This window comes from Bufo bufo, chromosome 2 (genome assembly GCF_905171765.1).
Source record: "Bufo bufo chromosome 2, aBufBuf1.1, whole genome shotgun sequence".
Taxonomy (NCBI): domain Eukaryota; kingdom Metazoa; phylum Chordata; class Amphibia; order Anura; family Bufonidae; genus Bufo; species Bufo bufo.
This window is the reverse complement of record NC_053390.1, coordinates 707,729,942-707,746,988: the sequence shown is the minus strand read 5'-3', so window position 1 is coordinate 707,746,988 and position 17,047 is coordinate 707,729,942. Positions and strand designations below refer to the sequence as shown.

General features: G+C 41.9%; 1 protein-coding gene across 1 annotated transcript in view; it reads right to left on the bottom strand.

Moving 5' to 3' along the window:
* Nucleotides 1–10,549, bottom strand: part of LOC120990164 (cytochrome P450 4V2) — a 78,520-nt gene extending 67,971 nt beyond the window's left edge. The window contains exons 1-2 of the mRNA XM_040418760.1: nucleotides 10,199–10,549; nucleotides 4,660–4,772 (exon numbers count right to left, since the gene is read on the bottom strand). Coding sequence (XP_040274694.1) covers nucleotides 4,660–4,772; nucleotides 10,199–10,397 — 312 coding nt within the window. The 5' untranslated portion in view covers nucleotides 10,398–10,549. The remainder of the gene's footprint in view (nucleotides 1–4,659; nucleotides 4,773–10,198) is intronic.
* Nucleotides 10,550–17,047: the final 6,498 nt, after the last annotated feature.

Sequence of the window (17,047 nt, the reverse complement as noted above, 5' to 3'; positions counted from 1 at the left end):
CTTGGACCACCCTGTATTATGAATAATGTGACTCATAGAGGTCTCTGCTACAGAATTTATATCAGTTTCGTGTTAGAAACGTTTATGTGGCGATAAAGAAAATGTGTCACAGAATTTTTTATCTGCCAGTTAAAATCAGATGGTAACACATCTTTTTTTCTAATCTGTTTTAGTTTCTGATTGCAGATTTTTTATTCTATTCCCTGAACATGATTATGGGGGCGATCATCTTGCCTGAGCTAACAGCATTTAGAAAGCATTTACAGAATTGCTTTACGGCAATTTGACTTTGTTTTCCATCTTGCATAACAGGAACCAGACGGATCCGTTATTATTACCGTAGACTTCTATTATGACGGAAAGCAAAACGGAATGCCTTTTAACCTTTTCAGGACACATGGCGTACCGGTACGGCATGTTGTCCTGGTACTTACGGCATGTTGTCCTGGTACGTCTCGTGACCCCACCGTGTCGGCAATCGCCGCAAACCGCAGGTCAATTCAGACCTGCGGTTTGTGGCTTACCTGCGGTTGCAGCAGCGGCGGGCGGTGCCTTCCGGTGACGAGCTTGTGAGATCCAGCCCCCTGGATCTCACAGGCCGGAAGCTGTATAAGTAATACTCACTGTATTACTCATACAGCCAATGCATTCCAATACAGAAGTATTGGAATGCATTGTAAAGGGATTAGTCCCCCAAAAGTTCAAGTCCCAAAGTGGGACAAAAAAGAAAGTGAAAAAAAAGTTGAAGAAATAAAGTTTTCCCCCCAAAAAAATTAAAAGTTTCAAGTAAAAATAAACAAAAACGTCATTTTCCCCAAATAAAGTAAAAAAAAATTGGTAAAAAAAATAGGGGAAAAAAAAGTATACATATTAGGTATCGCCGTGTCCGTATCGACTGGCTCTATAAACATATCACATGACCTAACCCCTCTGATGAACACCGTAAAAAAAAAAAAAAAAAGAAATTGTGCTAAATAAACCATTTTTTGTCACCTTACATCACAAAAAGTACAACAGCAAGCGATCAAAAAGGCGTTTGCCCACCAAAATAATACCCATCTAACCGTCACCTCATCCCGCAAAAAATGAGCCCCTACCTGAGACAATCGCCCAAAAAATAAAAAAACTATGGCTCAGAATATGGAGACACTAAAACATAATTTTTTTTGTTTTAAAAAAGCTGTTATTGTGTAAAACTTACATAAATTTAAAAAAAAGTCTACATATTAGTTATCGCCGTGTCCGTATCAACCGGCTCTATAAAAATATCACTCAGATGAACACCGTAAAATTTTTTTAATAAAAACTGTGCTAAATAAACCATTTTTTGTCACCTTACATCACAAAAAGTGTAATAGCAAGCGATCAAAAAGTCACACTCACCCCAAAATCGTGCCAATCAAACCGTCATCTCATCCCGCAAAAATCATATCCTACCCAAGATAAACGCCCAAAAACTAAAAAAATTATGGCTCTCAGACTATGGAAACACTAAAACACGATTTTTTTTTGCTTCAAAAGTGAAATCATTGTGTAAAATTTACATAAATAAAAAAAGTATACATATTAGGTATTGCAGCGTCCATAATAACTTGCTCTATAAAAATATCACATGACCTAACCCCTCAGGTGAATACCGTAAATAAATAAAAATAAAAACAGTGTAAAAAAAGCCATTTTTTGTCACCTTACATCACAAAAAGTGTAATAGCAAGCGATAAAAAAGTCACACGCACCCCAAAATAGTGCCAATAAAACCGTCATCTCATCCCGCAAAAATCATACCCTACCCAAGGTAATCGCCCAAAGACTGAAAAAAATATGTCTCTCAGACTATGGAAACACTAAAACATGATATTTTTTGTTTAAAAAAAATAATCATTGTGTAAAACTTACATAAATAAAAAAAGTATACATATTAGGTATCGCCGCATCCGTGACAACCTGGTCTATAAAAATACCACATGATCTAACCTGTCAGATGAATGTTGTAAATAACAAAAAATAAAAACTGTGCCAAAACAGCTATTTCTTGTTACCTTGCCTCACAAAAAGTGTAATATGCAAAGAAAATCATATGTACCCTAAACTAGTACCAACAATACTGCCACCCTATCCCGTAGTTTCTAAAATGGGGTCACTTTTTTGGAGTTTCTACTCTAGGGGTGCATCAGGGGGGCTTCAAATAGGACATGGTGTAAAAAAAAACAGTCCAGCAAAATCTGCCTTCAAAAAAACGTATGGCATTCCTTTCCTTCTAGACCCTGCCGTGTGCCCCTACAGCAGTTTTACGACCATATATGGGCTGTTTCTGTAAACGACAGAATCAGGGCCATAAATATTGAGTTTTGTTTGGCTATTAACCCTTGTTTTGTTACTGGAAAAAATGGATTAAAATGGAAAATTTACCAAAAAATTAAAATTCAGAAATTTCATCTCCATTTGCAAATAACTCTTGTGGAACACCTAAAGGGTTAACAACGTTTTTTGAATACCTTGAGGGGTGTAGTTTCTTAGATGGGGTCACTTTTTTGGAGTTTCTACTCTAGGGGTGCATCAGGGGGGCTTCAAATGGGACATGGTGTCAAAAAAACCTGTCCAGCAAAACCTGCCTTCCATAAACCGTATGGCATTCCTTTCCTTCTGCGCCCTGCTGTGTGCCTGTACAGCAGTTTACGACCACATATGGGGTGTTTCTGTAAACTACAGAATCAGGTCCATAAATATTGAGTTTGGTTTGGCTGTTAACCCTTGCTTTGTAACTGGAATAAAATTATTAAAATGGAAAATCTGCCAAAAATGTGAAATTTTGAAATTGTATCTCTATTTTCCATTAATTCTTGTGGAACACCTAAAGGGTTAACAAAGTTTATAAAATCAGTTTTGAATACCTTGAGGGGTGTAGTTTCTAGAATGGGGAAATTTTGGGGTGGTTTCTATTATGTAAGCCTCGCAAAGTGACTTCAGACCTGAACTGGTCCCTAAAAATTGGGTTTTTGAACATTTCTGAAAAATTTCAAGATTTGCTTCTAAACTTCTAAGCCTTGTAACATCCCCAAAAAATAAAATATCATTCCCAAAATGATCCAAACATGAAGTAGACATATGGCAAATGTAAAGTAATAACTATTTTTGGAGGTATTACTATGTATTATAGAAGTAGAGAAATTAAAACTTGGAAATTTGCAATTTATTACAAATTTTTGGTAAATTTGGTATTTTTTTTATAAATAAAAATATTTTTTTTTTACTTCATTTTACCAGTGTCATGAAGTACAATATGTGACGAAAAAACAATCTCAGAATGGCCTGAATAAGTCAAAGCGTTTTAAAGTTATCACCACTTAAAATGACACTGGTCAGATTTGCAAAAAATGGCCTGGTCCTTAAGGTGAAATAAGGTTGTGTCCCAAAGGGGTTAAAGGCTTCCGTTTTGCATTCCATCATAATACAAGTCTATGGGCAGCATAACGGATCCATCCTGGTTTCTGTTATGCAAGACTGGACTCCTGCATAATGGAAACCATGCGTTATTATGATGCGTTTTTCACGCACGTGATAAAAAACGGAAGGTTTACAAACAACATCTCTAAGCAACCATCAGTGAAAAACGCATTGCATCGGCACTTGCTTCCGGATGCAATGCCTTTTTCACTGATGCCCCATTTACTTCTATGGGGCCAGGGCTGTGTTAAAAACGCTGAATATAGAACATGCTGCGTTTTTCAAGCAAAGCAGAACTGATGCATGAAAAAAACCGCTCATGTACACAGACCCATTGAAATAAATGGGTCAGGATTCAGTGCGGGTGCTATGCGTTCACATCATGCATTCCACCCGCGCAGAAAACTCGCTCGTGTGAAAGGGGCCATAGACTTGTATTATGAAGGATGAAAACTGAATGCCTCTTAAAGGCTTCCGTTTTGACTTCTGTCTTATGGATTCTGTTATAACCATGTTATAACGGAAAACATAAACGGAATCCATAACGCTGATGTGAACCCACCCTAATATGAATATAATAAGAATATGTCTGGAATACAACCATTTGAATAGCCCGTTAAGATAGACCATTAAAGAGTTTTTCCAAGACTTAAAAACTGAAGACCTATGCTCTGGATAGATCATCAGTATATGATCGGTGGGGGTCCAACACATGGGAGCTGTATTTAGAAGGCCTCCTGTGAGCACCGCATCCTTCTCCCTGCTCACCAAGCACAGCGCCGTACATAGTATAGTGGCTGTGCTTGGCAAGGCAGTGAGCAGTGCCTAGGCCATGTGACCAATGTCATCACTTAGCCTAGGGCTGGAGAAGGGCACAGCACTACTGTAAGCTCAGCTGCCTTCTCAAACAGCTGATCAGGGGTCCCGGTGTCAGACTCCCACTGATCAGATACTGATAACATATCCACAAGATTGGTCATCAGTATATAAGTCTCAGAAAATCCCTTTAATGCTAGATCAATAGGGTCTGCTGCTAATAGTGTTGTGTAAAATGCACAGGAAGCAATGCCCCCCCCAGCCCCAAGCCCCACAGCCTCTTCAAAGAGCTGATCAGCAGGGATGCCCCAAATTATCACAATATTCTTTCCATTTATAACTTTTGTTAACTATTTTAGAAGGGAAATCAAATGCATTTGTACCCAATATGTTACTCACCTCTATGGTTTCTGCATGATACAAGATCAAGAAAGGTACAGGACCAATCCAAAGTTTAATCAGCGGAAGGTGTCTCAGCACCTCGGAGAATTCAATAATTTGTTTAAAGAAATCTGGAAAAATAAAGAAGCAGAATAAAAAAAAACTTTAAATGACATAAACTTAGGGGTAATGTATATGAAGTGCACTGCACTAGAGAGTTGGAGTGATTTTGGCTGTTTTATCAGTGGAGTAATCATTTTGTGCCATTTTTAGAGGAGGGAGGTTGCTCCATGCCCAGCAAATTGCATTTACTAAGGGTCAGACAGATGTTTTGTGGACAGGGTTTAGGGGGTCAGTCATTTATCAAACTGGTGTAAAGTAGAACTGGCTTAGTTTGACCATACTAACCAATCAGATTCCACCTTTCATTTTGGACAGCTCCTTTGGAAAATGAAAGGTGGAATCTGATTGGTTGCTATGGGCAACTAAGCCATTCCCACTTTACACCAGTTTGATAAATGACCCCCTTAGTTTTTAGCCAGATTTATCATTGTAACTTTCTGACCAAAAAGTTGCAAGTTATCCCAAAATTGCAACTGTACTCCAGTCCGCTGGTGACGTACAGTTAAAAACCTCTGTAATAAATAAGGTTAGAATTTAGACTGAAGCATCCAGGTATGCCATATGACAAATATAACAAATGGTCTGCAATATTTCGAAAATTTGTCCAAAAAAAACAAACAAACAAGGGCAACCGTTGACACACACTCCAAAAATGACACCAAAAAGTCACAGGTTAATATGTTACCTCCTTAGACTGGCAATTAGACAAGTACCACATTGCGTCTAACTTTATAAAATTGCAAAATATTTTATGCTTTCTTTCAGTTCTACTTTTTAAAGGGAATGTCAGCTCCGAAACATTATCCAAACTAGAGTAAGAGGTGTGTAGTATAAGTGATGCTCAGTCTGATTATGCAATCTTTATCTTCATACTCACTTGCATCCCGATGCTGTGCTCCCACAATCCAGCAGTAAAATGCATTGAGAGGACTCCTCTTTGAGTCCTCTCCACTATGTGCATTAGCACAAGAGTCCTCTCAATGCATTTTACTGCTGGTTTGTGGAAGCCCAGCGTCAGAATGCAAGTGAGTATGAAGATAAAAGTTATATAATCGCACTCTGCATCATTTACACTATACACCGCTTATTCTAGTTGGGAAGGTGTTTCAGGGCTGACATTCCCTTTAAGACAAAATTAACTAATAAATGGAATCAGTCAGAAGTTGTGTAGATTTCCCTTGCTTCTTATATGTGCCCACATTCACGTGAAGCTTATTTTATAGTGGTTTTTTAACATGTCTATTCTAAATGAATTTGCAGAATACAAAGCTCAATGGCATGCTCTCCAGATGACAAAAGTTCAATCTGCAAACACTCCACTTGTTCAATTTGTACTGCCAAAAGCGTGGAAGCAAACACTCAGGGGTGCACCTAGCCTTTCTGCTGCCTGAGGCGAAAAACTGAAACAGTCATGCCTCCCCCCCCCCCCCCCTACCATGCCAATTTCTTAACCTAACCCCTTCCCTTCAGCTTATGATCTTTGGGCTGCCCCCCTCTTGCCCCTACCTGGTGCTGCCTGAGGCGATCTCCTCACCTGGCCTCATTGGTGGTGCACCCCTGCAAACTCTTCAACTGATACAATCCCAAAGTCACTATCAACAGTATTTTACCACTACAGTACAAAACCCATTGTCTACATGAAATCTGTCGACAGCCTGGATAAGGCCATATTAGGTACAGTATGGAATGGCAGACGTGACCCGCGGTCAGTCTGGGAAATATGGCCATCACAAGGACCGTGTATCACGGACAGCACATGGTCATGTGAATGCAGCCTTACGGTACATTCGTATGTGCAGATTTTTTGCAGAAATGTGTGCAACTAAAAAGAGATCTGTTTCATACATATGTTTCCGTTCAAATTTCTGGAACAAATCTACTGCATGTGAGTATAGCCATTATACATTTAATTATTTAGTGATTTATAATAATATAATAAAAATCCTGATGATATTCCCTGCAATGTAATGTTACTACACAATACAAATGAAAAGGTCCAAGGCTGTGCATGTCCATACAGTGAGCTTATTTGCTAATATACTATATACTTTATCTACAATCTTGTCCAAAAAAAAGTGATGGAAGAATTTAAATCTCCACAACTTTGCAAAATCGAGCAATTCTAGGGTAGCAGGATAGGACTCTGGTCCCATTGCCTGAAGGGCCCGATGACGGCACCGGCACATAAGAAAACATCATCACATGGCAGCCTGGGGGCCCGTTACACATTCTGCATTGAGCCCTAGAATCTTTTTATCCTATACCTTTAAGTAAAATTGTATAGAAGCAGAAACTCTTTGTATATAACAACTTTAGTTCTCATTCATGGCCATACTGCTGGAGTTATGAGCAGAAGTACTGTACATGACCGCAGCATGACATATTCTAATAACTATACTGCAAGCAAACAAATAGTAGAGGGAACTCCGACTCCAGGTGAGAGTACAGATTGCACAATGGAAAATGTCAATATAGCGCAAGACCTGATTTGAATTTGCTGAAGGCTACAGTGAAGTTCACGACACCGATACAATGTATGGGGTTCGGACCGCGCTTCTGGTCCAGGTCAGTATGCAAGTTCTTTAATCCTTCTCACTTCCTCGTTTGCAAAGAGAGCCTGAAGGCTGCAAATATCCCTCAAATAGATATCCTGCAACCAATGGAATTTATAATAGTGTAAATCCGTGTGTGACAACAACCTGCATTGCACTGGTTCTACTTACACACTGCGCATCACACAAAGCGTAAATGTAATCCCTCCGTGGTAAATTGCTCTGGTTTTGTTCAAGCAGCCACGTATCGTTCAATCAGATTCAATCTCCCCACGGACTCGGATGGTATACACCACAGACAAATCAGTGTATTTTTTTTTTTTTTTTTTTTTTAGGTTCCTGAAAGTATTCTGTGGACAAAAATAGCTTCTGCAATAGTGAAGCTCCGTGATACTTCTTAAAAACTTTTTATTTGTCCATACTTACAAGACAGACAACTTAAAACGACTTTTAAAACACATAAAATTCCCAGCGTCTGCTGCTTCTGCCCAAAAGTCGTTTTAAGTTGTCTGTCTTGTAAGTATGGACAAATAAAAAGTTTTTAAGAAGTATCACGGAGCTTCACTATTGCAGAAGCTATTTTTGTCCACAGAATACTTTCAGGAACCTAAAAAAAAAAAAAAAAAAATAAAAAAAATACACTGATTTGTCTGTGGTGTATACCATCCGAGTCCGTGGGGAGATTGAATCTGATTGAACGATACGTGGCTGCTTGAACAAAACCAGAGCAATTTACCACGGAGGGATTACATTTACGCTTTGTGTGATGCGCAGTGTGTAAGTAGAACCAGTGCAATGCAGGTTGTTGTCACACACGGATTTACACTATTATAAATTCCATTGGTTGCAGGATATCTATTTGAGGGATATTTGCAGCCTTCAGGCTCTCTTTGCAAACGAGGAAGTGAGAAGGATTAAAGAACTTGCATACTGACCTGGACCAGAAGCGCGGTCCGAACCCCATACATTGTATCTGCTTTGAACGTGATTGAACCCACATCACTTTTCCGGACCTGCTGCATAACATTATTGCGGACTGGTGATATATTTATATTTTTTAAAGTTCACGACACCAACTCTACAATTCTTCTGATATTTAGTATTAATAGAAACATCCTTTTCATCAGCCAATATACAGTATACAGTGCTGTCCTGCACAGTAAAGGAGACGAGCTAAGTTTGCCAAATTAATTATTTTTTTGTGAATCACCTTTATATGGTTTTAACCAGGACAGTGGGTTAAAACGAATACCAAGTTTTACCAATTTTCCGCTCAGCGCCAGATATTACTTCACTGTCTGTGAGCACAGAGCTATGATGATGTGGGTCCAGGTGTTGGGCAGCATTTTTATGCACAGTCCATAAAAATAGGCAACTTTTTTCATGTGTCCGTTAAAAAAATCGACGTTTCCATGATTTTTATGAGGCTGGTGGTACCTGACTAGACTACTTTGGTAGTAATTATAATCCATTTACCGGTCACAGTAAATGCTGGTAGTGAGTTTTGAGCAGTATATATTGAGCTATAGCCATATAATACTTATAATCTTTAGCACTCAATATGGTTTTCCAATTTGTCCGTAAAAAAATGTTGGCTGTCCGTGATTTTGGGACAAGTTGTCCAGAAAAAAATCTGGTTGCCAACCCTGGTGTTGGACCTGTGCCATCACTTGCGGGTGCCAACTATATTGTGTATTAGGCCTCACGCACACGCCGTTTTGGCAGCTCGGATGCAGACCCATTCACTTCAATGGAGCCGCAAAAGATGCGGACAGCACTCCGTGTGCTGTCCGCATCCGTGGCTCCGTTCCGCGGCCCCGTTAAAAAAATATAACATGTCCTATTCTTGTCCGCGCTTTGCGGACAAGAATAGGCATTTATATTGCCGGCGCCCGTTCCGTTTCGCAAATTGCGGAAGGCAACGCGGGCGGCTTCCGTTTTTTTGCGGATCCGCGGACTGCAAAAACGGCACAACTGTGTGCATGAGGCCTTATACTGTATTATACAGGTGGCACCCTGCTCTGACTGCCGAGATCATATGAACTATGAAAGCAGGCAGTTTAACCCTTCAGATGCCACGGCAACCACAGCATCTAAGTGGTTAGACAAAGGGATAGACCTCACTGAGTACTTGTCATAGAAGCCAGGGGGCTTTCTGAAGGTCTCCAGTACTGTCAGGTTAATCTCGCTGTAATAGATCGCCTGTAAAACTTTACTACAGGAGATGAAATGATCATGGGTTCAAGAAAAATGTAAAAAAATAAACAAAAAGCACAAAAAAAATGTTGAACAATGTGAAATATTATGTTATTTATCCTGATTTACCATGTGCGATGAACCCAGAATATTGAATAAAAAATTATGAAAAGGCATGTGTATCCCAAAACGGTATCAATAAAAAATATAAACGAGCCCTCCCACAGCTCCGTCAGCAGAAAAATAAGACGTTATGGGTGTATTTTGATGCAAAGCAATCATTTTTTTAAGAACATAACTAAAACAGTGTGGTCTCTCTATAATAGTACTGGCCCGCAGAGTTAGATCTACAACACAGTAAACATGAAAACTTAAAAATCATGGTGGAATTGCATCGTTACTTCACACCATCACCTCCCAAAACATGATAAACCATTAGATGAACCCCAAAGGTGCCATTAAAAATACTTGTCCCACAGAAAACAAGCCCGCATGCAGAAAAATATAAACTTCTGACTTTTGAAATACGAAGATCAAAAACCCCCCAAAAAAAAAATTTGCCACATCTTAAGTATCAAACTAGGCTGTGTCCTTAACAGGTTAAAAGAAATGTATGCAGCTTCAAAGAGTATTTCAGCTCTGCCGTGTAAACTCCCTGCAGCAATGTCTCTCTGCATATACTTTACCTCCGCCATTTGGCTTCAGCATCAGTGCATCCCCCACCAGTGGGTAATTGGGGCCCACTCCTGGAATGGGCTTCATTATTTTCCATTTGTTGAAATAGTCAACGAAGAAAGGGACAGTAGAGAAGAGGATGAGGGTGATCAGCACAACAGCTGCAGTAACCCAGACCAGCAGATGCACGTCTGCCCTCAGCAGCTCCATGTTGTATTCCTGCCCTGCAATGCCAGGGGTGGGGGGTTACAGAGTGATGTTGGCTATGATGGTGGAGAACGTGTGTCCTTGTGTTTATAAGTTCTCCAGCTTCCTCATTGCTGCTTCCCCTGGTTGTACAATCAGCCAGTCAGCAATCAGCCTGTGCTGGAGGGGCGGGATGATACATTGCTGATAGACAGTGTACTTTACACTGCAGGCTCTGTATGTACAGGCCTCCACGCCTGTCTCACTCATACCTCTTTAATCCAGGGGAAATCTGGCTCGTTAGTAGAATGGGAACAGTATCGTAATAGTATATAGTATGCAATTATTATAGAACAGTAATAGTATAGTAACCATGCAGTAAAAATAATATAGCATAGTAAGAATAGCATAATGGTATAGTGATAATAAAGCTGTAGTCTAGTACTATGGCAATAGTAATATTGTAGTAGAATAGTAATAGTATAGTAATACAGTAGTATAGCAATAGTATAGTAATATTAGTCATAGTATAGTCGCATAGTAATAATATAGTAATAGTATAGTAGTAATAATATACACTGCTCAAAAAAATAAAGGGAACACAAAAATAACACATCCTAGATCTGAATTAATTAAATATTCTTCTGAAATACTTTGTTCTTTACATAGTTGAATGTGCTGACAACAAAATCACACAAAAATAAAAAAATGGAAATCAAATTTTTTAACCCATGGAGGTCTGGATTTGGAGTCACACTCAAAATGAAAGTGGAAAAACACACTACAGGCTGATCCAACTTTGATGTAATGTCCTTAAAAAAAGTCAAAATGAGGCTCAGTAGTGTGTGTGGCCTCCACGTGCCTGTATGACCTCCCTACAACGCCTGTGCAAGCTCCTGATGAGGTGGCGGAAGGTCTCCTGAGGGATCTCCTCCCAGACCTGGACTAAAGCATCTGCCAACTCCTGGACAGTCTGTGGTGCAACGTGACGTTGGTGGATAGAGCGAGACATGATGTCCCAGATGTGCTCAATTGGATTCAGGTCTGGGGAACGGGCGGGCCAGTCCATAGCATCAATGCCTTTGTCTTGCAGGAACTGCTGACACACTTCAGCCACATGAGGTCTAGCATTGTCTTGCATTAGGAGGAACCCAGGGCCAACCGCACCAGCATATGGTCTCACAAGGGGTCTGAGGATCTCATCTCGGTACCTAATGGCAGTCAGGCTACCTCTGGCGAGCACATGGAGGGCTGTGCGGCGCTCCAAAGAAATGCCACCCCACACCATTACTGACACAATGCCAAACCGGTCATGCTGGAGGATGTTGCAGGCAGCAGAACGTTCTCCACGGCGTCTCCAGACTCGTCATGTCTGTCACATGTGCTCAGTGTGAACCTGCTTTCATCTGTGAAGAGCACAGGGCGCCAGTGGCGAATTTGCCAATCTAGGTGTTCTCTGGCAAATGCCAAACGTCCTGCACGGTGTTGGGCTGTAAGCACAACCCCCACCTGTGGACGTCGGGCCCTCATATCACCCTCATGGAGTCTGTTTCTGACCGTTTGAGCAGACACATGCACATTTGTGGCCTGCTGGAGGTCATTTTGCAGGGCTCTGGCAGTGCTCCTCCTGTTCCTCCTTGCACAAATGCGGAGGTAGCGGTCCTGCTGCTGGGTTGTTGCCCTCCTATGGCCTCCTCCACGTCTCCTGATGTACTGGCCTGTCTCCTGGTAGCGCCTCCATGCTCTGGACACTACGCTGACAGACACAGCAAACCTTCTTGCCACAGCTCGCATTGATGTGCCATCCTGGATAAGCTGCACTACCTGAGCCAGTTGTGTGGGTTGTAGACTCCGTCTCATGCTACCACTAGAGTGAAAGCACCGCCAGCATTTAAAAGTGACCAAAACATCAGCCAGGAAGCAAAGGAACTGAGAAGTGGTCTGTGGTCACCACCTGCAGAACCACTCCTTTATTGGGGGTGTCTTGCTAATTGCCTATAATTTCCACCTGTTGTCTATCCTATTTGCACAACAGCATGTGAAATTGATTGTCACTCAGTGTTGCTTCCTAAGTGGACAGTTTGATTTCACAGAAGTGTGATTGACTTGGAGTTACATTGTGTTGTTTAAGTGTTCCCTTTATTTTTTTGAGCAGTGTATTAGTATTGCAATAGTTGCAATATTATTAGTATAGTGGTGTAGGGATATTTTAGAAGTAATAGTGCAGTATTAGTATAGTAACACAGTAGTATAGCAATAATCATTTCATTATTTGACACAGCTATATAGCGCTGACATATTTCGCTGTGCTTTACAGAAATTAGCATCAAGATGTACCCAATGGAGCTCACAGTCTAAGGTCCCTGTCAATATGTCTTTGGAGTGGAGAGAAAACCAAAGTACCCAGAGGAAACCCACGCAAACACGGGGAGAACATACTTTGTGCAGATGTTGTCCTTGGTCAGATTTGAACCCAGGACCCCAGCATTGCAAGGCACCAGTGCTAACCCCTGAGCCACCATGCAACAGTGCATTAGTAAAGCAATAGTAGTGTAGTAATATTATAGTAGTTATATTATTAGTATAGTGGTGTAGGGATATATTAGTAGTAATGGTAGTAATAGTGCAGTATTAGTAGGGTATCGCATAGTAATGGTATAGTAATAGTATAGTAGTAATAATATATTAGTATAGCAATAGTAGTATAGTAATAGTAGTAATATTAGTAATATAGTGGTGTAGTGATATTTTAGTACTAATAGTGCAGTAATAGTATAGCAATATAAAGTAGGATAGTAACAGTATACTGATACAGTAGTATAGTATAGTAGTAAAAGAATATAATACAAACATAATAGCATATAAGTAGTAGAGTGACAATATAGTAATAATAGTAATGGTATAGTAATACTGACTTTTCCTTGTATATAGTCAATCATGTTTATTCTAACAGCCAGTAAGTAGGTTTCCATGCATAACCTTCAAGTTTTAGGCTGGGGCTACATGTTGATCTTGGCCGCAATACCCGTTACTTGACCAAAGATCACTGTATAGCGGTGCAGCAATTGAAGTTAATGTGGTGGCAGCGCCATTACGGTCACCCCATAATTACAAAAAAAATGCGGGTGATGCTAGGGAGGCCAGAAGCGGTGCGGCGAGCCAGGTAAGTATATTCATTGTGAGGGGCCCGGGCATATGGGGGAGCATTTTAAAGTCTTGGATAACCCCTTTAAGACTGATGTTTCAAACACCAGTCTTTAGTGAATGGGCCCCAGTTTTGTAGGAGTCTGCATTGCTAAAACGAGTGCCAAAGTTATCAAATGTTGCACCATTTTTGACAAGTCTAACATGTCTTGAGATATTACTCCACTTTCTATGTCACCCTTTCTATGTCACGATGTGGTTCACTGTGACAGTTTTGGCTGTGTAGGCTGACTGCATGCCCTCTCGCATACTGGCTGCAGGCTGTATGCTAGTTGCATGGGGCTGCGTGCTGGCTGCGGTGTTTTGTGGAACTGCTGCCTGTGAATTTTTGCTCTCCCCGTTTCTGCTTCTCTGTGCAGTTCTTATCACAGTTGCCGTGCAGGCTGGCTGCAGGCTCCCTCGCGTACTGGCTGCAGGCTGACAACTGGGACATCAAGCAAACAGGACACAGGCAAAACAGACCAAGGACCCACAAATAACTTTTTTTACAAGTGTAATAAAAGCACAGAGATCGGAGAGCCAGTGAGGCCCGCTCTTCACAGAGCCCCTGGTGGTGGGGATCAACTGGGCCGAGGGCTCACTGGTCGCGCCTCCAGGAAGGTCCTGGTACACTTGGCCCCTACCTGCAGAAAACCAGGCTGGTGAAACCACCAGCAGAAAGACAACAAAACTGGAACCCAAGCAAACACAGGACATGGAACAGACAACAATACGAATGGGAACCAGCACAGACCTGGACCCCAAGCGGAATGGAAGCATGGCGGTCTTAGGCAGAGCTGCACACAGACTTGAGATTCACACAGACTAGAGATCCTTCCTCCGGAGAACCCATGGACTCTCTCACGAAGGCAGGAGAAACATGAGACAGGAACAGAAGCAGAAAGGAACTATAGGCAGACAAGAACAGACAGGGATCAGAAGCCTAAGACCGCCATGCTTCCATTCCGCTTGGGGTCCAGATGCAGTATAGCACTGCTAGGCTAACAAGGAACAGACAAGGATAACAAAAACATCATACAGGCTAGGTAGAGATCAGACAAGGATATAACATCAAACACCATAACAGAACAGGTACCAACAACATCAGACAAAACAGCAACAAAGCATTACCAAGTGACACCACAAACAAGGGCAGATAGTAAAAAAAAAACAGGGTCAGCAGCAAGGGGCTACACCCAGTAAGGCACTGGGCAGAGATAGACTGACCCCAAGCCCCACAGCTCACTGGTAGATAAAGCTGTATAATGAGGGCACCTGATAAGCCACACTCAGGCACAGATCAGGGGAAGTTAATGTGACAGACTGAACCGTCTCTGGGGCTGCTGGAGAAGCCTGAGGGCCAGCTTCCTTGCTAGCGACTACAGACATAGGATTTTGGAGATCCCCCTTGTTTGGTTGAACCGGGTGTTCGGGGCACATGGACGGCTGTTGCAGTGGAGCCTGTCCCTACAGCCGTTCACTTTCACAATCTAATACTGACCTGGGAAACACAATGCGAATGCTGATGGACTATCTCACCAAACAGAACTGGAAGGGTGACTAACAGGGACATCCCCAAGTGGACCCATAGAGGGTCTCACCGGGACTGCCATACTTAAACTTGGGGGAGCTATGTGATGACATGGTGAAGAGCTATATGTGTATTGGTGTTGGGTGTAATTATGTTATGCTGTGTGACCTTGTTATCAAAAGACTGTCAGCCCCCCTTCGTTATCTCCCTTTGTACTCTGAAAGAGCTCAGGATAATAACATTTTGGCCAGGCTCCCTGCTAGGGCTGTCTGGAGCTATCTTAGCAGGTGGACCCCTGTGGTGTGATGCGACAGAATGTCTGGGGAGGGGAAGGGGGATGTGATGGGAATACAGTTTCATCTGATCACTTTCTGTATATAAGTTTGTGCAGTTGTTCAATAAAGTGACTGGGGAAACTGGGAGCTACAGATCAGCGGTTTGCAATATCTCCTGAGTAAGGAAGAATACAGAGGCGGGCATAGTCTTCCTGAGAACTGGAGGTTTGTCACAGTTAACCCCATCAGAACAGGAGAACCGGAACCACAAACACAGGACACAGTTCACACACTACATCGCAGCCAGCATGCAGTCCCAAGCAACCAGCATGCACAGCCAGTACGCGAGGGAGCCTGCAGCCAGCCTGCACGGCAACTGTGATAAGAACTGCACAGAGAAGCAGAAACGGGGAGAGCAAAAATTCACAGGCAGCAGTTCCACAAAACACCGCAGCCAGCACGCAGCCCCATGCAACTAGCATACACAGGATACAGCCTGCAGCCAGTATGCGAGAGGGCATGCAGCCAGCCTACACAGCCAAAACTGTCACAGTGAACCGCATCGTGACACCATCAGACTTTCCAACTCGGCCAAAGGATGCAACGTCTCTCTCACCATGAATTCTCTCCTTCAAGGTACCGCTACAATGACCAACTGAGGGCTGTACTTTAACAGATAGCCAGTCTTTCTCAGAAATATAGTAGGGCACCGGAGGCTTTTTCCCCCAACCAAATTAAAGGAAGTGCCCAGCCTACATTCATGCCATAATTCACTGACATGTATATCCATCCACTGTCCCTTTTGTAACGGCCCTCAATCTGCTGTAAAACTTAATGCATTTTCACTCAGAGGCTGACTCTGGTTTTCGGCTTCTATTTGGGTGATATAGCTCTCGGGGTAGGTGTATACCTGTCAACTGCTTCTGGTCCAAGGGGAAGGATCTGCCCACAATCCGACTATTTTTAAGATGCCAGGGTATTAACCCTCATAGTTACATAGTTAATACGGTTGAAAGAAGACATACGTCCATCAAGTTCAACCAATGGATAGGTGGAGACACAAATCCCAGAAGGAAGTGAGATTTCTACACATTTTCAAAAGCATTAGGCCTAATGCACACGACAGTATTTTTTCACGGTCTGCAAAACGGGGTTCCGTTGTTCCGTGATCCGTTTCCGTTTTTGTTTCCGTGTGTCTTCCTTGATTTTTGGAGGATCACCAGACATGAAAAGTGAAAAAAAAATCTAAGTCAAGTTTGCCTTGCAAATGATAGGAAAAAAACGGACACGGATCACGGATGCGGATGACAATCTTGTGTGCCTCCGTGTTTTTTCACAGACCCATTGACTTGAATGGGTCCGCGAACCGTTGTCCGTGAAAAAAATAGGACAGGTCATATTTTTTGGACGGACTGGAAACACAGATCACAAACGCGGATGACAAACGGTGCATTATCCGAGTTTTCAACTGACCCATTGAAAGTCAATGGGTCCGCAGAAAATCACGGAAAACGGAACAACGGACACGGAACACAACAACGGTCGTGTGCATGAGGCCTTAACGTCATTTACTTTTAAAGCAAAAAGTTAGATGGGGGAACCGCGCTGTGTTTTTGACAGTTTATGAGAGTAATTGAAATGAAGAACCATAAACATGAAGGACCGAGTTCGTATTCAGCTGTCAG